The sequence below is a fragment of the Danaus plexippus genome, chromosome 10, assembly GCF_018135715.1.
Source record: "Danaus plexippus chromosome 10, MEX_DaPlex, whole genome shotgun sequence".
NCBI lineage: Eukaryota > Metazoa > Arthropoda > Insecta > Lepidoptera > Nymphalidae > Danaus > Danaus plexippus.
In genome coordinates, this window is record NC_083543.1 from 2731246 (window position 1) to 2757887 (window position 26642).

General features: G+C 30.4%; 1 protein-coding gene across 1 annotated transcript in view; it reads right to left on the reverse strand.

Moving 5' to 3' along the window:
* The window catches only part of LOC116767124 (terminal nucleotidyltransferase 5C), a 94482-nt gene extending 72492 nt beyond the window's left edge, over positions 1-21990 (reverse strand). The window contains exons 1-2 of the mRNA XM_032657308.2: positions 21797-21990; positions 3914-4335 (exon numbers count right to left, since the gene is read on the reverse strand). Coding sequence (XP_032513199.2) covers positions 3914-4264 — 351 coding nt within the window. The 5' untranslated portion in view covers positions 4265-4335; positions 21797-21990. The remainder of the gene's footprint in view (positions 1-3913; positions 4336-21796) is intronic.
* Between the last annotated feature and the right edge of the window lie 4652 nt (positions 21991-26642).

Below are 26642 nucleotides of genomic sequence, written 5' to 3' on the forward strand. Positions count from 1 at the left end.
TAGGTATTGAGATATTTAAGATTTTGCGTCATACATCATCATTTATATAAGATGTTTTGATCTTTAATTACGCTGTAATAACATTTCATTTAAATTACACGATGGAAACGAATTTCCAAAAAAAAAAACTACGAAAATTTTAACAGTACGTTGTTCATTCAACTGAATATATTCAATATTAACTTTAATCGCATTGAATGAACAAAACGCGTGCAAAACATGACCATCATATTTATGTCTAGTCAACGTGTATTTACTTTAACAATTAAGATGTTTTTTTCATCTAGTTCCAAGTAACAAATGGCGGTTCAAATTACTTTTAAGGAAAAACGTTAAAATAAATAACACTGGCAGTCGAGATCTAACCGCAGATTAAAAATTAAAAACGTCATACAATAATGATATTCTGAGAAAGGCTGAGATAGAATACTTCAATCTGCCAGATGCTATATAATGGTAACTGAATTGAATCAATTAATAATTAATTAATTCCGTCGCACAAATTAATTATGTATGTCACATACTGCCAATTACCAGATGTATATCTATTGTCTGTTAACAAACATTTTAATTGTTCTTATTCGTAATCAATTTGTATCAATTATAAAATAGCTCATATTTACACAATTTAATTAAGCGTATGTCTTAGTTTTTAACTTATAGACGTTACAAGTGATGAACCTTTTGGTCAAAATCATTTGGTCGGTTTTAGTCACACGTACAAGGGACTTGCATACGCTGTTTGTCCAAATGTAAGCGTCTAATCTGATTACGTGGCACACGTGTGACCCGAGTACGATGTTATTGACAATAAATTACTCGTATTTTTTTACCTAAATATACACATACCTATAATTAACCTAATTATAATATTATTAAAGCATATATTGCACTAGAGGAAATTTTTCTCTTATATGAACAGGTTATATGTTGGGCTTGCTTTCGGTTTTTAAATGGCATCCATAAAAATAAAGGTACCTCCATATAAATGAATAGGGTTTCTTATAGAAATGGGTTCCTTATAGAATTATAAGCGATTTTTACTTAGCGTATATGGGTGTACTCACTACACTTGGCTTATATACAAAAAAAAAATTAAATTCTTGTTTGTGACAGGTAATGTTTGTTCCAACTGAACTCAAAAACTGCTGAACGGATTTTGTCAGGACTTTCAATGGCAGATACCTAAATTAGTAACAAGTAACTTGAGCTACTTTTATTTTAGTTATTTCGTTTTATTAATATATATAATAAAAAAATACTCCACGCGTACGAAGTCACGGGCATAGTTATAGCCAAATAAATATATCGTTACAAGGTATTTGTCTGAAAATAATAATTTCCTACTAAAATATTTACAATAATCTCAAATAAGTTCTAAGATATTAACAATAATCTCAATATAAGAGTTTAAGAAATGACAAGAGTATTTTATACTTCAGGAAATATTCGCTTTCTTAAAATATTTACAACAAGTTTGAAACGCTAAGTTTTCAATTTTTCATTAATAAATCATCTTCATACATTAAACTATTAATGTAGATTATAAAATGAGAAACGGGAAACGCTTCGTATGTAGTGTGACTATGCGAACTTGTGCTAAGCATACTGACGTTACTTGCTTAAGGTAACATTTTTAATAATATAAAATAAGCCAACAGATTGCGTTCACTCTTTCTGGAGTTAAAAAAATTAAAAAAGGTTTTTTATTCATAAACTAAATAAAGTACCCATTAAAAAAACCGTATATTTTTTATCAATTATTTATAAATAAAACCCATTTGTTCTTTTAAATATTGTGAATTTTGTTTCTACATATTTGTAATTTGTATACATATATATACATATATGAATATTTGTTTTATGTTAAGCAAATTTTAATATATATACTTGAATCCAAATCCAAGCACAAAATAATGGAAAATTCATTGACGCGAGCAGGGTCGAACCCGGCAGTACTGAGTATCGGAATCCTGATGCTTCTTTATATACTCTATTTCAATTTTAATTAATTTACGTATCCATTGATAACCATGAGTGTTAGAGTGTTTGGAGCCTACTCAACCCGAGTCCAGCAGATATCAGTGTTTATCTGATGTGCCCTTGAAATCACGACGTACACACCAACGCATTTATCGATTTATCACGCACATACAATCCCCGACAATAAGGCTTCCCATGCATTACGGCAGCAACGTAACATCTCGATAGTCTCACACAAAAACAAACTTTAAACTAAGCAGATAAATCACAAAATCACACGCCGTTTTATCGGCATTTAGAACGTTTCGCAATTAAAACAGCAGGTTGATCGACTACCGGTGATTAAGTGGAGGTATTAAAGTCTTTGGCCTTGAAAGAGATTCGTTTTCTTTCAATGTTCGTTCAAATATTGTAAACTTATGTTGCGTTCTCTACAATATATAAAAATACCAAAACTCAAACCATTCCGAGGAAGTTTAAAAGCGAGGAGCGTGTTTTATTAACTTTCAAAGTCTTAAGTAAAAATAATCTATTTATAAACATAAATCTGCTGTTCACCAACTCTTAGCATTTCAAGTGTTGCAATCACAATCTATTCTCATCGGAGCGGATTGCGCCACAGACAGGAGATCGCTAAAATCATATTTCTAAGAAGCAATGAACCCATTTTTAATTACATCTGTGTCGAACTTTCGTAACAAAACAACAAAAAAACACAATCTCGTAGACGCATCATTACGTAAAACATTTACTATTCTTGTAACGGTTGGCCAATAAAAGTTTTAATATGCTAATTCAGAAATCTCATTTATTTGGCAGTGCATTTTTATTCAGTTCTTAATCCAGTATAGTATGTGAAACACTGAATCGGTAGACGTCTGCTGTTATATTGAAATTTACGTAACGCTTTTAATAAACGCCTTTTATAACGGTAAAGAAATACGAAATATTAGAATGGGAGTGTTTAAAATTAACAGATGAGTCGTAGTAAAAATTAAAGAATTACTTCATATCCATATTAAAGTTTCTATAAAAAGTGTAAAAGCATTTTCTCCCGGAGTTTCAGATAAAGATTGGTGTCTTGGAGAAACTCTAGAAGCCATAGTACATGACGCAGATAATAATAGCGGCCATTAAAAATAAAATACGGAGTCTTATATGGTTTCGATTTGTATTTTAGCTAGAATATTCTACAATTTTAATTACACACACATTAAGTATTACAATCTAATTCAATTTGTAAGACTGTACTAAAATAAGAGTTCTTTCGACGTGTTAGAATGTATACAACTGTTTTATGTATATTGTATTCACATTACGTAATGGATGTTGTACTTATCAAGCAATTATGTTTTTCGTAATGATATGTTTTATAAAAATCACAATTGTTACGAAAACCGAGTGACGAAGTCAGACAATCAGTGGAATCACAATAATACTTCAGAAATATCACAAACATTACAAATGATTAAGCATAGACACAATTTCCGACGAGCAATAGTAATTGAAAGCAAAAGGTTAGGATTTCGAAAACGATCCTCGTCTAGGAGTTGATCAATTTGAGAACAAAAGTTACCAGTTCAGAGCATATTACGAGCAAAACGTCGATAGAATTCATGATAGCGAAGAGAAAGGTAGACCAACATACACTGGCTCTATACAGCATTTTGTAACAAAGTTCTTGTTTGCGTAACATTAGTTCTAATAACTTTCAAACTAACTATAGAAAACTAAATCCAATATAGGTATTAGCTAATCCGTGAACGCTGATAAATATTGTAGCCATATAATAAAATTATAATTCATTACTACTTGAATTTTAATTGACTACAGTCCACTTTGCAGTTCTTTGGTACAATAACTAAACAGATTGCTATATTAAGGAATCGTTTAAAGTGATTAAGTTGAGTTATAGGCCTTATGAACTTACCTGAACTACAGCGTCCATTGCCATCCTCTCGATGTCGAGATGGTAGAAGTTGAGCTGGGGAACATACCGCCGCCTGGGTCTGATGTCATAGTACGCGACAACGTCATTGATCGACACAACCGGACAGTCGTCCACGGTACTACAGCCACTGCTAACCCCATCAACGCCACTATCCGAATCCCCTTCACCACCGTAACCCTCCTTGGAGTCACGCCGGTCTCCGTAGCTCTTCTCCGAGCCCTCCTGGTAACCGGATTCATTCATGTCATCTGTTATTATCTCCGGTATTTTCGTTGTGTCGTATTCGTAGCCGCCGTCTTCGCCGATATTCATCTCGTCTATGTCGGCCATTTTGGATATACAAAGCACTTCTACTATCTAATCTCCACTACATGATCTTCTTAACCAGTAGACACTGAGACCTGTGGACAATAGCCATCATTTAGAAATTATTGGTGATATATTTTTCACCATTACGCTCAGTACAGCTGATATAATTTTATACTAGTCGTATTGTCTGGACGAGTATTATTAAATATCCTAAGCTCTTCATCTAGCATATTTAATAATCAAATATTATCTAACAGATTAGATCGTCCAACAAAACCTCAATACAAAGACAAGTTTTTGCCATAATCTTCATCATGACTTTCGCTCTCATCGCCCCGACACACTGACCTCGTGGGACGGGATTCGACTGGTTTTTTTTTCCACCAATAAACAGGCATTCCTAATATATTAGAAGTATTTTATAACGACCGGTCCACTAGAGCAGGTGTAAGCCTGTCGCTGTTAGAATGTTGACTTTAGAGACTAAATATGGCTTCGTGGCAAACGTTTATAAATAGAAAACGGAGTTCCATTACCTCCGATATCCGACTTAGTATATCATAAATATGATAAAATTAATGTTTTTTTTTTAATAAAAAGAGCGAAAACTATTTTTTAATATCAAAAATATATACTCTAATCAAAAACAGAAAAGCTTGATAACAAATAGCGTCTTAATAATGAATACATTGTCAAAACATAAAAAAAAATACTATAAATTATAAATATGTCCGATTTAATCTCAATTTGCAGTTTATCAATTTTTGATTTTGATATATTGTTGAAGCATTAAATATTCATAAGATTTAAATATATTAAAAATTTACACTTCAATATATCTTAAGTTGTTGTAGTTCTGTAATGAATTAGGTGGTATGTTTTTTACGATGTGGGCACATCACAGAACGTTTCCTTTGATCTCTCACGTTTTGACCCGACTCTCGTAATTCATTTTAGCGTCATACTGAAATTACAGGCAATAATCAATTATCTCCGTATAAAATCAAACATGTTAAACTTATATTGGCGAATTTCATAATACAGCTTACATAATAATAATACCTAATATTAATGCATGGCTCGCTCGACGTAATAGCGTCACGCGCTAACTACTCGATCTTTTATGACGAAATTTTGAACATGTATCAAAGGACTCAAATAATCTTAAACGACATACCAATGATACTTTTTATAGAGGATTTAATAATACATTCATTTATATAGAATTTGTTTCATTAGAATTAACCGAATGTTACTTAACTGAACATGTAACAAATATAATGTCAGTGATATCTCGATGATATTTCGGTAAGGCTTTGTACATTTATAATAATAAGTTATGTTCAATTAATAAATCAGATGTAGAATATATATAAACAAGAAACAACATATATATATATATATATATATATATATATCCATGAATGAATTCGTTTAGTTTCCATTTTCACGAGTCAGCGGACATGTCATTACGATTCTTCACATTCTGCTCCACCTTGCCGTCATAAGGTTATACTCGATTTTGTTTACTCCAACAAAATATATTTATAGAATATTATATTGAAGTTCCTACCAGAATAGACGTTGTTTAAATTCAATAATGTCTATCCATTTTATTTTTAAAATCTACAATTTCTGTCATGGAATAAACTAAAACCTTCTTTGTTGTCTGCCTCTATTTGCTCAGTATCCATAGCAACAGGTTCCCGGTGACCTAGTTTTTATGTCAAGGACAAAGCTCATGCAACAAGTGCCACCCCTTTTTATTTTCTCCATAAATATGAGATAGCGGACTCGTTTCCAATTATGAAGATTAATCTCTATTAAACTAACTACTTTTAACAAGTGAAAAATATTACCATATATATTTTATTTTGCATTACTTTTATCAAGATACAGCAAAATAATATGATCAGTATTCAGCGAAGGTCTCGCGGAAAGTGATTGGAAAACGCAAGCTTAATGACAGGAATAAAATGTTTTATTTGTACTGTAACGTAGAATATTTGGCATCCTGCCACATTGCAAGATGCTGTGACACAATAGGGTTACACATTGTTTTCCTGCCAATAAAATTAAAAAAAAAATTACAGAATTAGATATATTACTGTTTTTTGCGTCTTAAAACAAATAATTCTGTATTTATAGTACTCCAACACTCCACAAAAAAATATTAGGTAAGATCAAACATAAGATTTCGGGGCAAACAGTTACAATAACCTTAAATATAATAACAGAAACTATATGAAACTATAACACAATATCCTAAATATTACCCTAAATTCCATTATTAATAAATCAATTAACTGGTAACACCACCTCCAACCCATGTACTCTCGCCCTAAGAGTTTGACATGTTTTGTGACGTTGACAAGCCCTCGTCATTTTAATATGTAAGATCCGTAATATGCAGATCAGAGATATAGCCACTTTATATTCTTGATATTCCTCAGATATAAAATACATGTTCCCATTGATGTCAGTCCAACAGACTGGTGATGTAACTTGTGCAAGATTCTGCTTAACTTGTAAATCTTAACCATAGCATTACCCTATTTGACGGCCGATTAAATCGTAATACGATTGATAGGCTATAATTTTTTCTTCTAGCAACATTTGGTTTATCTTACCCCAAATTCTGATATTTCATTTTAGAGCTCCCAAGAATAAATCTTCTTATATATCATGTCTGTTTGTAATATAATTCCAAAGCTTAGACGATTTCTTTTTTTTCTTCTGACCGTCTTTCTTTGTTGGGAACAAAATTTAAACTTTGAAAGGGTATCAATAAATTTTATTGAAAGATATGTCATTGAGAGATTGTAGAGCAGTATGGGTAATATTTTATGCGGGTGATCTATAAAGCATTTTTTTTTAATTACTTGTTTTAAATTAATCCGTAACATGCAGTACAAATAAAACACGCGCAACAAGTTTGAATACAACTAAAATAATGATTCAAGGACAATATTGGTATAACATACAAACTAGGTCGAGTGAACTCACGAACAGCCCAACTTCACGATAAAAGTGAAACAAATCTCCAACAACACAAGTTGCTGGCACGGATGAAACACGCCGACGGAGTTAATAAATAAAGCAAGGTTGAAACGCGCCGGCATATTATTTACAAACAAGGTATTAACGATCCAAACTCTCCTCAGCCGCGCCCGTAAACATAATGTTACATAAGTGAACTTGAACTTCGACCAACACGATGAACCCTGAAGGCCACCTGTTGCATCTGGCGAACTGCCAGCCACCAGCCATAACATTCATTCAACGCGCTCCCACGATAACTGGACAGATAAAAAATACTCGGGATGAAGATCTGAGTATCTTTATTCATAGTCCCATCGTTTAATTGGATTTGATTGATGAATTTTCATCATCTATACTCTATAGGTATACTACAGTCAAACTGACAACATTTTTACATGCAGATTAGAGAGATGATTTGACATAAGTCAAACAAGAGTAGCAGTTTGAAAGTAATGTTTTTTGTTATATTAGCTACTGCGTAAGACAAATATAATTGTACAGTTAAATTAATATATTTTCTATAAATAAATTGGATACCAATAAATTTTAAGCTCTCACTAATTAAATTAGACATTCAAAATATAAATACGTTATTATGTCGGAAATTATGAATTGTGCAGAAGCATATAATATGAGTGTTCTGATAGATGAGAAAAAGTATCGAAATACAAAATGCAAACATTATAAATTCCAGGGCTTTTATGTTATTATAGCTATGAGACATTACATCAAACGTCATGTCACTAAATAGTTACACACTGTGAAGTGTCTTAATGGAGTCACAATTACATCAGATATCAGTTATCACTGATACTAAGTTACGAACAGGTTTGCGTCTCGCTCGAGAGTGATCTGATAAAATGTAATATGTATACACACCATAAGATACTATCAGTATGTTTACTAATGGCAGACAATACGAAATTTCTCCGGATTATCCAAGCTTCATAATGCGTTAATCCTACGTCCGCAGTAATCCCCGCTAGAGTTGTTTATATTTGGGAAACTTAATTCCGTAGATATATTACAGTCGAAATTTGCATTCAGAATTGTGTGAGGATTTTTTTTTTAATTTGGATCAACGAATGTTGAACAGGAACACGTGCCCGTTCCGCGTGCAACGCTACCGGCGCCATTTTTAATGATCGGCCATTTTATAAACACGATAATCGCTGTCATCGAAGTGTTACACGACGAATCATGTACAATGCGATAACATTGTATAGAACCACTAAGTTTGTACGCCACGGTGTGTGCTTTTCATGATTGTATGAGGAAAATTTGCCTAAAAATATTTTGTCATGATATTTTAAAACGAAAAAAAAATAAACTACTATATTTACATTAGTTACATATCTGTTGTAAACGGCAATTTCATTGCGTTTAAACACTCGCGTTCTTAAAAACAATCACTTTAAAGAATAATAAGGGGAATTACTGTACTTTAACTCATTATTAAGTTATTAGAACGTAATGTCTTTATAAAATGCATCGTTATTTAACTGTGAAGGCTCTCCTAAGGTTAGCATGTCATCTTTTACCTCATCCTACATTCTTCTTTGCAGAACATTATGCTATTATTACGTATATTTTTCTCGTATGTGGAACATGTGTGAAATAAAATTGCATATATCTATCCCTCTTGTAGATCGTAAATAATAGAAGAGTGATATTAAGCTCAGTTTAAATTGAATATTGAAAAACACTTATAAATATACATATATATATATATATATATATATATATATATATCATAAATCTAATGAAATCGAATAATGCTCCATGTATGTAACGTGTAGGTTAATATTTATATTATAAGATAATTATAATTAACCCTATAATTTCTAACTATTACTTTGCCCTAACTAACATATATGAAAATTACATTATTTATATTATATATATGATAATTTAGTCTCGTTAGACCTGCACTCGAATGGTAGGTATAGGAATCAAATATTTTAATTTTAAATATTATCAACTATATGAACCTATAGACGAATTCAACTTAACCTGTAACCACGAAATTTACCATGAAGAACGACAGTACAAGTGAAAAAAATATACAATAATAGTGAATTTGTCGTAACTTGTTACGTAACAAAATAATTGCCAATTTGCTGTTACTAAAAACGACCCATGTACACTTATATAGGGAACAGTTACCAGCGACGAAGCTAATTTGTCCCTTTTACTACTTAAGTAACTTTAATTACTTATCTAATAATTTATTATAAGTTTTACCAAGATTAAACATTCGATGATAAAACCGTTATTATTTTAAAAAACGCCTCAGAAATCTGCTCTATTTTATCTCGTTTGTTTGAATGTTGAAAATTATTTCAATTAAGTATACCAGGACACGTACTTTTGGGCTTAACCAAATAAATTAATTCAAATAACATTAGGCATGTTTTAAATTACTGTCAATAAGGCTCCAATTATTTGGATACAACTCGGCTTTTTTATCCAAATCGAATAGGTAATTATATTTTACAAAACAATATCAATAGTCTCACTCTAAGTTATATATATATATATTCTAATATCTTGTTAATACGGCACAAATATTATTACAAACGTTTGGAATATAAGAATAAACCTATACATAAACAATGCTATAAGAACTGGAATCATCGAATTAATGTCCTAAAATAACTATTAAAGATAATAATAATTAATTGTTCATACTTTAAAGCTGTCGTTAAAAAAGACATTGTATTTTATGTTAAAATATATTATAAATTATTCATTTAAATGAAACTAGTATTATTCGCATAAACTACGCGTGATTTATTTTTGTAAAGAACTACATACTCCCGACGTTTCGGTTACTTTGCAGCAACCGTGATCACGGTACATGTAGTTCTTTACAAAAATAAATCACGCGTAGTTCATCCGAATAATACTAGTTTCATTTAAATGAATAAAACTCGCGAAAATCTTAGATCTCATTATGTGAATTATTTCATTAATAGAGGACGATATAAAAAATAATATCACCAAAGTAATAGATCTATGAACAATCTAGATCTGGGTTCATTAAAGCGAACTTTATGTATGGGAAAAAGTTACAGTAAAGCCTGAAAGCAAGTATAACTATCTCAGGATTAAATTTTCTATTATAGTACCAAACAAAGACGTCCGAGGAAGTCAGATGTAAATTTTGAAGACAATGAAGTGTAAAAAAAGTATATATCACTAAGAAAGAAAGAAGTGGAAAAAAGATGGGGATAACATTAATTGACCGTCCGATTACTTAACTGTATGCATAGTCCGAGATGTCATGCCCGTTTCACATTCAATTACGTATACGTGTATTACGTTGCTGATATAAGGCAAAGGTTTATAAATGACGAACTGTTAACGCTCCGTATATAGTGTGACGATGCCAACTTATATTAAAGTCTGTCGAGTCAAAGTATTTGAGTAAATCTAATTCGTCTAAAAGTATCTTTACAATGTGTTATAGCTAGCACATGGTCATCTTCATATATATGTGTGTACATTTGGTTAAAGCATTTAAAATGAACATGATTTAGCTTGAACAGTCGACGTTTAATTAACAAAAAATACTATTACTGTGCTCAATCCTAATACCTACATTTTGACGATTCCATACACTCGGCATGTGGGTAACTTTATCAAACAATTTATACAAATAAATAAAATTGGAGTGTCCGTTTATATTTAAAATAATTAATAATTATTATTTTTACTACGCAATTATTACAAATACGTGTATGTATTTAAACATGTAAGCTTTTTTATATAATATTTTTCTCCTTTTGTCTGTCCGTCTTTTTATATGTTCCGATTAATTTTTGAATCGGTTGGTCAGATTGTGACGAAACATTCAATGGATGATAGCTGGTGTAAGGAGTAAGTTAGGCTACATTAATATTAATTTTAATTTCTTTTATTTAGTATATATGATAAAAAAGTGTCGTTACACAACACATTTCGATCATTGTTTTGTAAATAAACAATTTGAAACAAGTAATGTGTACTGAAGGTGTTAAAATTATGATGAAAAATAACAGCTGTATAAGAAACTTTTAATTATCCGAGATAAGACAAAAACAAAAACTTTAACGAGGTATCCTAATGATTTAATACAATCGCTACGACTGTTACATTATAAGAATATTAATAGACAATGAAGTTTTTGTAGCAAAAACAAGGATGAACGAAACGAAACTAAACTTTCACTTTTGTTACGGAAAAGGACTTTGTATACCGTTTAAGAGACTAAAACTTTAACAGCCTTAATTTAGTTACATAAGCGACTATCACTATTAATTTAAACAACACTTAAGTTCATAATGAGTTTGAAATGTCCGCAGTTCTGTAGTTTTCGTTATAACAGAGCACATTCTAAATATATCACAGGCGGGATTCTGACGAATACTAGTCGAATACGACTAGACAAGGAAACCCACTTCCAAATCTGGCGATATTAACAAAAAAAAAAATTAAACACCGAACATATTTCGACCTTATTTGTAAATTTTCAGCGATTACATTGCAATGCGACACTAGCAACTAATACAGGTGCTGTGTATTACTGAAATGAGACCGTATTTATTATAAAATAGAGAATATTTTTGTCTGTTACACGAAATTCGAGCACTAGACTGGAAAACCTTGGAACACTCACTTTTGTATGTAAGGGCCGTCGCACGGGAATTATTGCATTAATATACGGGCCAGATGCATTTTTTTTCCATTTTCAAATGTTAGGTTTTTGCTATAGATAAAAAAAACGACCTAAATTTGGCAGTTCCTAACGAGCAATAGTTACATTTTTGGTATAAGCACTTTGTATATGTCGTTTGTTACTACGAAATTAATTTTATGACTTTTATATGTTATTGCAAACTTATAAATGATTCAAAACTCGATAGTGCCGGACCATATCTTGAATAAATTACATTAATTATATTTGTGTAGACTGTATTTTGCATCTGTTGCTTCATTCATAACCGACATAACCTGTTTGAGCAACAGATAAAAAAAATAAAGTGATGTTCCATGTTAATACAATAAAAACAAAATCTTTTTTTTTTTTTTGCTTCCAAAAATCTAGTTACAGAATGTCATCCGAAGGAGATAGGACAAGTTTTTAGGTAACTTTTATATATACACCTGCACGTTATTTTATGTAATTTTTGGCATTCAAACATTTTCTTTTTTCTACAATACTTAATTTATGGACGACAATAATATTTATTGTAACAAAGATGTTTTCATATAAAACAAATATCTAAGAAACATATTTTATATTAATCCGAGATATGGATAGATAGGTGAGTGAGCGTACTCTCAATTAATAAGACCTTAATAATATTATTTGTATTTTTTGTTATAATTAGACGACTAAAGGCAGCAGGCTCAAACAAAAACTATTATTTATAATTAAATAATTCAACGAATAAATTTTTCACGTACCCTTTATACGTTCTTCTGGATAAATCAAAAATAACTTTCTATTTAAACTTTCAATACTTTCATTGATTATAAAAAAAGTAATTCTTTCCTATTAAATTCAATATACTTTAGGGACATTCATGTAATATTAGATAAACCATATTAAATCATTGTCTTTTATTGGGAATTATGGTTTTAACAACTTTAAAAAGCTGTAGATATACACGTTGTTTAAAAAAAAAAATTGCGTTTAAGGCTTTGTGAAGCAGCTTCGCATAACAACCGTTTCTGCTCTGTTTGTTGTGGAATTTAAAGAAAAATGAATGTACAAATAGTCTTAATAAACATCGAGTAAACAGTTTATAAGAACATAAATTAATGAAGGTTATAGCATCGTTATGAACAACTAACAAGAATCTACAAATGAGATTAATAAAGTTAATAATTACAGAATACAATATTTTCCACGGCACATAACACGCACATTAAACTCGATGAAATTAAAAACGAATAAAATAAAATATAATAAAAGGGTGTCCAAATATAAAGAAATAGAAAAATTATAACTAAGATATGTACGTACATATATACTAGATACTCTACGGTCATCCTAAAACCTGCCAAGAAAGGTTCTTTCAATTTCCTCTGAAGTCTCGAGCGGTGGATGAAAAGAGCGCGGACATTATAAGAATTAAATAACCGAATTTTACTTCAAACAATAATTTTGGGATAAAAAGGGTTCTATATCAGTTAAGACGTTGTAGTAGCTTTAAAATAATTCATCCAAAGCAAAAAATATGATTTTAGTTTTGAAAGCTAACATTAAAATACTTCTAAGTTATTTTTGTCCATCGACGTCGGTTTATAGCAGTTTTTCTAAAAGCATGTAGGTGATAACGCTCCCATGTGGCCGCTGCAGGCAATAAAGCGGGCAGTAAGAGACTCAGAAAAAAAAATCTCCGCTAATATAGCTAACATTAATTAAATGATTTAATTTGAAGTAATAGTTGTGGGTGAAAAAATGGGGGCGTTAAAAAATAATTTACAATCAATTTGGGCAGAGACAAATAAGTTTGGGAACCCCTGGTTTTGGATATTATTAAATACAAATGTCCGACGAAGCCATTACATAGCAAACTAAGCTTCAGATAGTTCGGTTGAAAAACTAAAAACTAAGTGTACATAAACTTATTAGCTTTGCGACCCAATAACGTAAGTAACAAAAACTGTCCTTCATAATAGCAAGCTCGGAACAAAGGACCTCATTAAAACCAAAAGTGACCTAGATTTTTATCAGATTATGTACGATAGTTATAGATTACATTGAGTACCTTTAAGCAAAAACTGCGTAGGCGTTGTATAGCTTGTATCTAGTATAGCCTGACAGATTAATATCCAGAGTGGTTTTTAGACCTTCTGTCATTTTCTTAAGTTAATACTTTAAATATGTTTTTTTTTTAAATATTAGCTTTTACAACGGATATAACAAATTATTCATTTATTAGGGATGTTTATGTAGTAAAGAAAAATCTTACTGAATTTTTTTTACTGTTACCGATTCAAAATGTAAGTATCTCATGGGACGGAATGAAAGTAAAATCTTAACTTTTTCCATCTACAACTCTGCTAACGAAAACTTCGACGGTCCAAATTTTTCATATTATAATTAAAGCAATATTAGAATTGTTCACTTTCATTTACGGATAGTAGAAGAACAATTTAGTTATATAGAATACAGATACATGTATATTTTTTCTAGAGTCCTCCTCCACATTATATGAACATGTCATGAAGTTTGCAGGTTCGATCTGACGTCATTTATTTGTGATTGGACAAGTTAGGGTAATCCCCCTTATCAATCACACTTTCTATATATAATAACAATAACGTTTGTCAATGTAAACAATACGTTACACTGTAATGTACTTCACAAAACAAAACAAGGGAAAACCTCATTAATATTATGAAATAATAGAATATTGTTTATTTATACAAGGTAAGAGCATATCTAGTGATGTTTTAGAGCTTTTCATAAATATTAAATGCAACATAACTGTTAATTTTATGATTATTAAGTTAGAGGAACTTATTTTTATTATTAAAGGAGGTTAGGACAGGTCAGGTAGAAATGATTCAGTCTAGAACATTCCACACTCTCATACTTTAGCTTTTTATCGTATATGATAAGCGTATAGATAATTTAAATATGACACATTAACATTATCTAGTTACTTATTCTAATTTGTTAGAACTAACCGAATTCGAAAATTATAGCCTTCTCTTTTTACTGTTAAAAAATGTAAAAAAAAAAGTTTTTATAATACTTAATACTTAGAAATATATATATTTAAAAAACATTATATTAATGAAAAGTAAATTGAAACGAATTAATAAATGAATTATAAGATTTAGTGTAAATATTTATTGATGTGAGATGTATAATGCATAACTTAGATTATAAAAGTCGAAGTTTAAAAAAAAATACTACAAAACTCTAAGCGGGAATTGTTTTTTTTTATCAGAGAATTATTTATCAATTTGAACACTATACCAATAACTATATGTCTTTCAAATTGTATCTTTTATTTGTTTTAAGATCTTTCGCCTTCTTTATAGTATACTTTTATCTTATGCGACCAAATTTTGGTTTGTCCTTTCGGATGTTCCTTCAACTTAATTTTGATGTGGTCTTTTTGTGAAGTTTTATAGACTTAGCGTGTTTCAAAGTCTGATGAAAATATTTAACAGAAAATTTACGTGATTTTTTTACTTCTATAAAAAAAAATAGCTATTTTGAAGCAACAGGAACACTTTGATCTTTATTTTAAGATGGCTTAAGTGACTTGATCAGAGACCTCGAAATATCAATAAAAGAAAGATAAAAAATGATCGGAGTAAGAAAGAAAATAAAAGCGGCAATTTCTAGTAGTCACAGACGCTGGATAAAATTTTTTTCTGATCTTCAGCTCAACGATAGGTAAATTTTCTGTACTAATGGTAATATTTATGGCCTGATAAACAAAATGAGGCCCTCTGGATAAAGAGCTGACGAGACGATAACATTTTGATGCAGGACCAAACAACGTTTCTAATGTATTTTAGTCGATACTGATAATTTTGTAGGTGGTAGACCCTAGCTGTGGTTAATTACTACAGCTCGAACATGAGCTGACTCGACCGATTAAATACCACCCTCACACAGAAAATAGCCGTGAAGTAGTCTTTAATGGCTGCGTTTCGCCCGATGAGTGAGAAATCCGGTTACCCTTTCCCTGTCCCACCCTTTCCTGCCATATCCTCATTACCACCCCACCATCTTCCTAAACAACCAAGGTTGGCAACGCATGCACAACATCTCTTATGTTGCAGATGTCCGTGGGCGATGGTGACTCATTAAAAAATCATAGTTTCAATCAATCGTCAATTTATCAACTTCTATTAATAATTAATTTATTGTTCCAATAGTTTATTTTACGAAATAACAGAAGATTATCAAAACGAAGATGAAATGGGATTATTAACATGTGCTGTAGATTTTATTATGTGAAAGGTGGCAAATGAGCAGATAGCCTAGTTGATGGGCAGTAGTGACCGTCGCCCATGGACATCCACAACATGATGTTGCGAATGCGTTGTCAACTTTGATTGTTGTGGAAAAGGGAGGAGTGGGGATAAGGAAATGGCAGGAAAGGGTGAGAACGGGGAAAAGGCAACCGACTCTCCCACTCATCGGACGAATCGTAGCCACTCAAGGCTACTTCACGCCAATCTTCTGTGATAGGGTGGTAGTTCCCCGGTCGAGCCAGCCTATGTTCGAGCTGTAGTAACTCGACCACCTTCAAAAAAGCTCCTGAAGATATGGAATGGATAGCCAAAAACAGAGGATTTTTCCGTTAGGATTGATGTGGTGAAAGATCAGGTCAAGTTCGTTGGGATCAACATATGATGGCAGATTCCAGTAAAAGTACTAAAGGAGAATGTAATAAACAATTTGGTATTTTTTTTTTATTTTAATCGAAAACGATATGAAGCATTAAACAATAGATATAGTCATAGTTTTGGTACAATCAACATTATTGTCAACTTGTGATGTCTTATATGATTTCGAAGTACTGATGTCAGTCTTTAAAATAATACCTATCACTGATGTTATCAGCAAAGAAAATAACATAAAATCCCGACGTCCTGCTTGTGGGAAATTTTACAAAAAGCTTCTATTACAACATTTCTTTCAACGAAATTGCTAATGTTAACATTTGGAGAGTTTGTTAAAATTATTTTTCATATCTTTCCCAAATATTAAAGTAACTGTTTAGTAACAAATTTCTCCTTGATTATTATTTGGTTCAATGTAATTTATTATAGTGACGTAAGTATCAGCATTTGTGCCACTTTCATAGGTCTTGGGATTTACATTTATTTTACTTGTGAACTTTACTTTGACATTTTGGTAATCAAGCAATCGTTATGGTGACTAATTCTGGCATTATATATATATTACAAACTTGGAGACTGGTCAACTTAGAGACTGGTCAACTTATAAGAATATGATATTTTGGTTTGATTGCTAATTTAATTATCATTTAATATGGGTATTAATAATGGTTTTTGGAGTTATAAAAATTCGTATACACAAACAAAAAGTCCTCGCACTTTAAACGGATACGTCTCGACTTATTTCTATCGTAAGTAACAAAACACGGGTATTTCAATAAAATCACTTCATTTCAATCATATACAAAAATTTTATATTAAAATTCAAACTCAGACTGTGAAGCTTAATATATGTATATTATAATTTCGAAGTATTTTTTTTTTTTCTCCAAAACGTAAAGGATCGTAAAGTTTTGAAAACGACGCTACACAATAGCCACTATTCGGAGATTTGGATGAAAAATATTTTAAATAAAATATCATCTTCGAGACTCAGAAGAAGAAAAATTATTGCGTCTTAATTTTTTTCTTATTAGATTAAAACATTTCCAAACCACATAAAAAACACATACGTTATAATAAATACGTTTGTGATTATTATTATTAACACAGCATTTTTTCCGCCTTCATAGAAACGTCCGTGAAAAATCGCCTGCCTGTGTCACGGATAATTCGCGAATAAAATTTTTGAAGTCTTACAAACATCAAAGGCTCGATAAACAAGAAGAAATATTTGAAATTCAATCACAATTTCATAATATTTAAGAACTAATTGAGAAGAACGGTATTGTTCGAATGATATATCTTTATATATAAAAGAAAGTCGTTTTAGTTACACTATTTATAACTCAAGAACGGTTGTATGGGTTTGGCTGGAAACTGGTGGAGATGTAGCTTAAAACCAGGGAAGGGACATAGCATACTTTTCATCCGATCGAAAAAGGAAATGATAAAATCCAAAATGTTCTTATTTACTACCTTTAAGGAGCAACAGAGTTAATCCGGTCAGATATACATATCTAATTCTGAAGCTAAGGCAGACGAAGTCGCGGGCAAAGACTAGTAATAATATATAATAAAAGATTATATAATTATAGTAAAGGAATATGAGAACTGTGCTAGCCAGTTAAACAGACATCAACAGATCAACGTAACATTTATGTAATGTATGGTAGTAAAGCTGCTCCATGTGCCGCATCAGATTCCCTGATGCCAATTTAAACCGGATTATCCTGGAAGTCATTTTTTAGTTCATTATCTGGATGAAAACGTTGTCGTAACATTTCTACGATATTGATTTAATTATCAAAGTTAAGTCTATCAATTTAACTGAAACGTAACGTAAACATCTGTTATATTTTTTTAATGTATTTATGATCAATCGTTTCATTCCTTTTGAATATTATTCAAATAAAGCAATATCTGTACAAAGCTCGCTACCAGTGGGCTTAGTGTGGGCGGTTCTGACGTCAGAGATTACACTTTTCCCCTGAATAAAAACGCCCACGTTAAATGTATAATTTTCTTTTATTTTCGTCAATATTCATTTAAAATGCTGTGAAACTTTTCAAATTATATAACCATTAGAATCTTTAATAGATAATTATGTATAGCCAATTGGCACAAAAATTCGAAAAACATAAAACTAGTCATGTACATGAGGTACTTTCATTGGGTCTAAATATTTGTAACGCATTATTTTAACTATATAAACTGATGATATTAGGTTTGTGGGTGTTATATTAAAATAACTCTCAAGATGTCCAAGTTTCCAGGTCGTCCATCAGATATGGAGGTATGAAGTGGTCACCATACACTCATACTTACGACCAACCATGAATCAAACCCGAAAAACTTCGTACAGAACTTTTTTTGTTAACGCGACGTCAAGTATTCGTGATACAATTTCGCCCAACCTTGGATCAAGAAGGTACGTCCCCAACACCTTTGTTGTCTTTGTTACCGCTAACCCAAAATATTAATAACAGTTTGTTTAAAAATACTTCGTAAGTTCGTACTAACAATTATAAGGATCAACAAAGCTTCACTATCACTAACACTAAAAAGAGGTTCTAAAATTTACTAAAAATCACCTTCCAAAGTATTAAGACACGATTAGTATTAAAAACAATATGAAATAGGAATATTAAGACTTCATATTGTATATAAAACTGTCAAATTGTTAGAAATTTTCAAGATCCTAGTCTTACGCTTCCATTCGGTCTTAAGGAAAACCTATTTAAGAAAATACTTTATAGACAGAAGAGCAAAGAAAACCGAGTCCTGCATAAGAAGTTACGAACAAACAGATTAAAACATATTATATGTAGAGACAATGAGAATTTCCTGCATTTCTAACAACAACACAACAGTCTAACAATTATTTCTGAAGCCTGGTGCGTCATTCATAGTGGCAATTTAAATTTTATAAATAGTATATTAATTCATACCCTTTCCATAAACATCAAAGGTCAATAAATTGCTTTTTGTCAAATAAATTTCATAGACTACACTCCTGTTACTATTTATTATACACTTAAAGGACAAACCATGCATAATTATAACATAATAATCATAACCTTAAACGCACACTGTTATTACGTGCCATAATAATATAAAAAATATATAAATATTGTCAATAAATTATCATATGATATAAAATTTATCTCAAACTATGTGCGACATAAAACCTGGTTTTACGAAATAAAATACAGATTGCAGTATTAAATTAAAATTAACAATCGAAAACGTCGATGACACAATCAAATACTTTAAACCTGTTATCGCAAGACGAATGACCAATTTATGCTAAAAATCGAATACAAAATTGCCGATGCCAATTTGAACTTACTTTCATTACGACTAAGATACCCAAAAACCTTTTCAATTTGCACGACTTAAATTATAAGTTTCAGACACCTTTACATGTGTAGAAATTTTTATGCTAAAAGCATTTTCGTAAAGCACTTCGCTGTACGTATATAAATCATTTTAAAAATTAATACAAATTACGTGACATGAAACTAAACTAGTCGGTATATATTTTTAATCTATGAACATATTTGTCTTTGTTTGATAATCTACATTTTCATTTTATTTTCCAGTGACATAATACCATTGTGTCGTGAGAATATTTGGTCGATTTGTATACAGCCTCCGGTCAAATCCATTCTGATGCCAGTAACAAACCATTTTTCAAAGAACAGAAAAAATATCGTTCTCTGTATTTTTAACTAGCATAGCACCATTAAATCCGAACGAATTTTTAACTGCTCTTATATTCTATGACAAATTGACAAAGTTTATTTTATCTAACAGTTATTCATATGTTTCATTTAATATATCTAAAATTCCATTTAAAATTAAGTAGGCATTTATTAAATATTGTAAATATAAAGTGGCTAGGTAAAATCAAGTCAGAAAGGTTACTTGGCTGACACAAATGTTGACAATAATTTTAGATTCAAATGTCGTTATATAATTGACCTTTGAAATAAAATGTTTATTAAATTTCTGTTTTATTAATATCGCATTAAAATTCATATTGCATTGATGATATAAGCAAAAATGTACTATTTACCACATATATCTAGATTTTATTTCTAAATGAAGATCTGTTACGTAACCCTAATTTTGCTGATATAACTTTTTTCATTATTTAATATAGTGACACTAAATTGAGCACTGCGTTTTATGTCAATTACTGTTTGGTAGTGTTTGGTTTAGCGTCTAAAAAAAAACAAAAAGCTACAAAAATCCAAACGAAATAGTTTTAACTGTCAGAAAAAGATTGAGTAATAAAATAATAATAATAGTTAATGTTGTGAGATAAACTATGTACAAAGTCTTACCAAGAATCGATTGCGTTGAAAAATAAATCGATTTGAATTTTCTTGTGCATGACAAAGATTAAAATGTTAGAATTTTTGCAAAACAATCGCTCCTAGACGATATAATAAGTGAGTGAAATATAAAAAAACACAACATTTTTCTTTTCAAGCTACTCAATAAATACGTTTCAAGAGAATCATCGAGAGAGAGTGGGTTTCGATGAATTGCTATGTCCAACACAAGTTGCATCTTATTTTTCCCTCGTTTTCTATTACTTTACCATGGTTATGTTAGTAATGTATCGTAGTATATATCAATTTAACGCATTAAAAGCGAAAACTCTAGCAATAAATGTATACCTCTTGCGTAAAATTAAAAATGTAGAATTTCCGTATGTTGTTTGTTTGAGATTTCGAAACAATTTTCTTGTTTTGGAAATTTCTGGTTGCAAACAATGATTTCTTTATAATTTTTATTAGTTAAAATATTAATTCAGATTCACAGTCGGTGGTCAGCCCCTGATAATAAAGAGAAGCTGTTGGACTAATTACGTTGGTGCGAAACCTTTTCGAAAGACTGCTTTTAGTTAATGTGCAATGTTATCAAACATAATAACAATAGATATGGATGCGACAATCAACAAGTGCACGAAACACCGCAACGTACGCGGTACGCCCTGGGGCCGTCAGTTCACCAACAAACAAAGCAACTAGTGGAATTCTAAGACAGCCAACGATCGTGAAAACTGGGCCGGACATGTGAGCCACGGCCGTGACCACATTACAATCACTTTTCAATTAATAAAGAACTAGGAACCTGCTGAATGCAACTGTTACTCGATAGCGTTCTCGTTGCAGCGTCGATCCGATCTCACTTTGTAACTTCTCACGGCGGCTTCGTTTGTTTACGTGTTTTGAGTACACAGGGCACAAGTGCATCAATGCACACGTATCACTTTATAATGAACCACGTTCGTTCCGCGCGACGGTCGGCGCGGCACTGCCGTGTGTGAGTCGCGACTCGAGTTTTGACAAGCGCGGCGACTGGACAATTCACAACTTGCCCACGTAACGTAACTTAACCCCGCAATATTTTATAGTTTCGTAACCGTATTACTTGATTACTTTACTGTGCTAACATCAAATAGATGTCACGATTCAGGAACTCGCCATCAGGAAGAATTGTTCTAAATGTTGCCAATATAAAAAAACTATCTATTTTTGTCTTTTTCTATACAATGCGATTTGCGATGCATTCTGTCTGATACAATTTCTCGATGAAAATAGTATCAATATCGACAATATATAAAATTTTAGCAGACCTTTTAAAAAATAACTTAAGTTGAACTTAAAATATCTAAAACTGAATTAACATTTTATATAACGAAATGCCTGCCCGAAAATATATTAAAAATTACTTTTTTAATTTGGCTATTAAGAAAGTAAAATTAGGACAGGATTTTAAAATTGTAGCTAATTTAAAAAAAAAATCAGCCCAAGTCTTGCTCGGAATTCTATACCGAATAATTAAAATTTTAGAAATTTTAAAGATATATTCATAAATATTAGATTTTTTTGGTTAAATTTTTTTAATTTATATACGAAATACAAACAAGGTGGTGATAGAAGATCGACCTTAATTTAGGGCGTCGACAAACGACCGACGCCGCATTATGAATATTCAATTTAGTTATAATTAACAAGTCGCCCCATATTTCTCTTGGTGTCAGCCTGAATTGGTGGACCTTGACAGACGCCGACGCGTAAACAGGGATCGATATATTGTTACTTTCAATTCCATAATAACTTTTGCAGACAACTTCTTAACATAACCAACTGTGCCTTCTGCTTTAAGTTGAATTGTAATTAAAAAGTTTACCTTACAATGTTATTCCATTGAAACAAACTAAATAATGTATACAATATAATCTGTGATGGAAACAAAGACTTGGGAAAGAACTGCATATAATTTTCTTGATGTATTAACATTTTTCCCATTTCCATAATATCATGGTCTAACAAACTTTTTAGTATTTATGCCAAATTTTATCATTATCGTAATGTTCTACTTATGGGTATCTGGCTTAATCATAGTTTGACGTATGTGATACATTTCAAAAGTGATGTATCAATAAGCAGTAAAAAAAAATGTATACTTACTTATGTTATTTCTTATGCTAAAAAATTTTAGTTGTTAAATTTTTCGTCAAAAAAACTCAGCGCTTCAAATGAAGAAATATATACGAGAGACAAAGAATTGTTTCTGTTTTCACATCTAAAAGACTGGTATTGACCACATGTAAACATCACGTCAAGAATACGAAACACTGATACCAACATCGTCTTGAGCTTAGAGAAAGCGTACTCTTTGATTACTGGCTTATTTAATTCCTAACATGTCTTGTTTACCTTTGATACACCGACCATCTTAATGTAGTCTTAGCTCATATTAAGCCGATATATAAAGTTTGGTTAAAGTTAAATAAATTTAAGTCAAGCCTTATAAAGTATATTACACTTAAAATTCGATAATCATAATGTTAAATTTATAAATAGGATTAACACCTACCTAAATGAAACGAGAAATAACTTACCTTCGACTTATTAAGAGAATTTCATACTCTCATTATAATTAATAAAGTAGAAAATTTTACTAAATGAATTATAAAACTATGCAATACATAAAATTATAAGAAAATAAATAGATGTGTTAAATCTTATATTATCTTTATTACAATTTTCAACATATTATATTGTCTGTCAAAATTCCTTAAAAATTTTCCTCAAAGTGAAATTCAATTCACAACAAAAGGTAAACTCATGTAGAACGGAAAAGATAAGAAGATAACAATGGGAGTATATTACCGGTTCTCCTCACAGAACATAAAACGTTATTGCCTCGTAACTCGTAATGTACGAATATTTCAATCTTGTTTAAGTTTATTCTTAAAAACGGTACCTACGGCTCAAATAACCAAATTATCAAATGAATTTAAATTGCTTTTATGAACATCCATTATTTTATGTTAGAACCCTTCGATTGTTACAAATGCAGAATTTTAAAAGTTTGTTGTTAAATATTATTTTAGTCCAGTTTAATTTAATGTTTTTTGAGTTTAATTTAATGTCGAACGTATATGATATGTAATATAAAAAGAACATTATTTTAATGAGCACCATAAAAAGATTTCGTCACTGCCTTCAAACTACTGACACTATTTAAAATAATTGGCGTCAAATTCCACGGAGTAAACGAGAATAACAATCCATGCAAATATTTGGACAAATGCTAAGAGTGATAAATTATTGAAGTATAGAGCTAATAACACTAACATAAGTGAACATCGCATTATACAATTTAAACAACTATATTTTACCAGAATAACACCTTTTTGCAGAGCATATTTTTTAATTGTTTTTGCCAGTTCGCCATCTTGAAAATCATATTTGACGTCACTCGAGTGAGTGTCATAGCGAAGTAGCATAGTTTACTTGAATACATTTTTAATTTGCATTAACTGCAGACATGTCTACTCTTAATTTTTTTTCTAACCCTTTAAATACGTGAATACATTGTTTTAATTACCGATTTAAAAAACTAATACAAAAGGTACTGTCAGGAATATTCAAATAAAATCTTAATTTTACTGAATTTATTTCGTTTTGTTTTATTTTCTATACTTTTCTTGACTTTAAGCGAAACAAATTTGAAAATATTCTCAATAAATTATTAGAAAGGTAACTACTGTCCAATTAAAAACAAATAATAATTTATGAGACAAATGTGATAAGTATAAAATAACAAATATAGAAACTTTTTATTGATAGAAGGGAAGTCGTCTTTGACACGAAAATGTACATCAATAAAGTTGCCAGCTCGCAACCAGTTAGATTTTTCAGTAATATTAATTTTAAATACCATAAATAAAACTAGCTTAGATTTACCGTCTGCAAGTATGTCACATAATTAATTAGTATTTATTAAATGCCTAAAACCTCATGACAGTAATTAATGACCAATTATCAAAGTATTTTTCAAAATAAGGACGTTTAATTATTAAATTATATGTTCGTTTATAATAAACAGTAAATATAATTATAATTGAATTTCTTTAAGAAAAACAGCTATTGTTTTGTTATAATTAAACTAATATATAAATTATATATACTAAAAATATATACTACATGAGTTACTTTTTGGACTAATACTAGAAATATTTTTTTTTCTACATGCGAAAAAAGAGGTTATTTGTAATTTAAGAATAATACATATTGATAGATTAATATATCCCTTAAGCAAAACACATGATTAATAAGTATATTTATGTCTAAATAAAAAGGTTCTAACTAGAGAAAAGTATTTTTTGAAGTCACCATGGGCGGTTATTTACATATTGGCTTATCGTGTAATGCCGAAGACATGCTTTTACAATAACACGCCACAACGACGCCTCTAATTGTATGGTGTCTGTTGCCATGAATATAATAATGGGCGCCCCAGTGAAAATGTCATATCGTATTTCTGTTTTAATTATGATTAAATGTTTTTGTTCTAATAATTACAACATAATAATAAAAGAAAATGACGCTTAATAATATTTTTAGTGCATCTTGATGATTTTTGATAAAAAAAATGTAATAAAATTAAAGCAATGAAAAAAACTTTATATTCTTCTACTATAAAACTGTCACTGTTATAATGGGACTCTTCAAATTACTAGAAAATATTCTATGATAAAACTGAGTGCTCTTTTTATAAAATTACTTCTAATTCATTCACAACTATATTTTCTGTAACAATTATTATATATCACTCCTGTTCTAATGAATCAGACACTTATTCGGATTTTGAATGATTTAGTATCATATACATACATTTAAATAAAATATTTCAAACAATAAAAAAAATGTTTTAGGCATAGACAAAAAGATAGTAACAATTTAATTTATATCTTATGAGCATACGATGTAATATTAATCCTGCGAATAGTCTGTGCCCGTTGAACTCTAATGAACATAGAGTCAAAATTAGACAATTTAATAGCACGATTCAACAAGTTCATTAATAATACAACCCGCGTTTAACAAGCTCTGATAACGATTTATAGAATGTTTCTAGTCTGTAATTTAACTGTTTTAAATCGTTGCTATGTTTTTTTATGCCCGTATATTTATTAGGGTATGTAATAATATCGAACGCGGCCACGATTCTGTAATAGATTCAGCTAGAAAATGTAAAAACTTTTTTAATTATACCCTTTATTTATTTTTTAAGAAAAAAAAAAACACTGAAAATTTACATAATATATCTATAAATCTTGAACGCTGTTTCAAATAAATTAAATAAATATAAATATAACCTTATATTTATTAACTCCGATATGTGCCCTATTTATTTTTGAAAACGTTAATAATTCATAAATTTTTTTTTTTTTTTATTAACTGTTACATCTTATAGATTGTAAATAAAAATTAAATGAAAGATCACGATCACGACTCTTAATTTAAAAACAAATTAAATTAAAAAACATTTGCCCAAAATCTTTGTAGGAAACAAAAAATTTCTTTGTCTAGTAATTATTTTGTATAATCATCTGAAATAATAAGGCATGGATTCAAGCCGTACAGCCAGTAGACGACCTGCTTGTGGTGCGTGTTTCGTG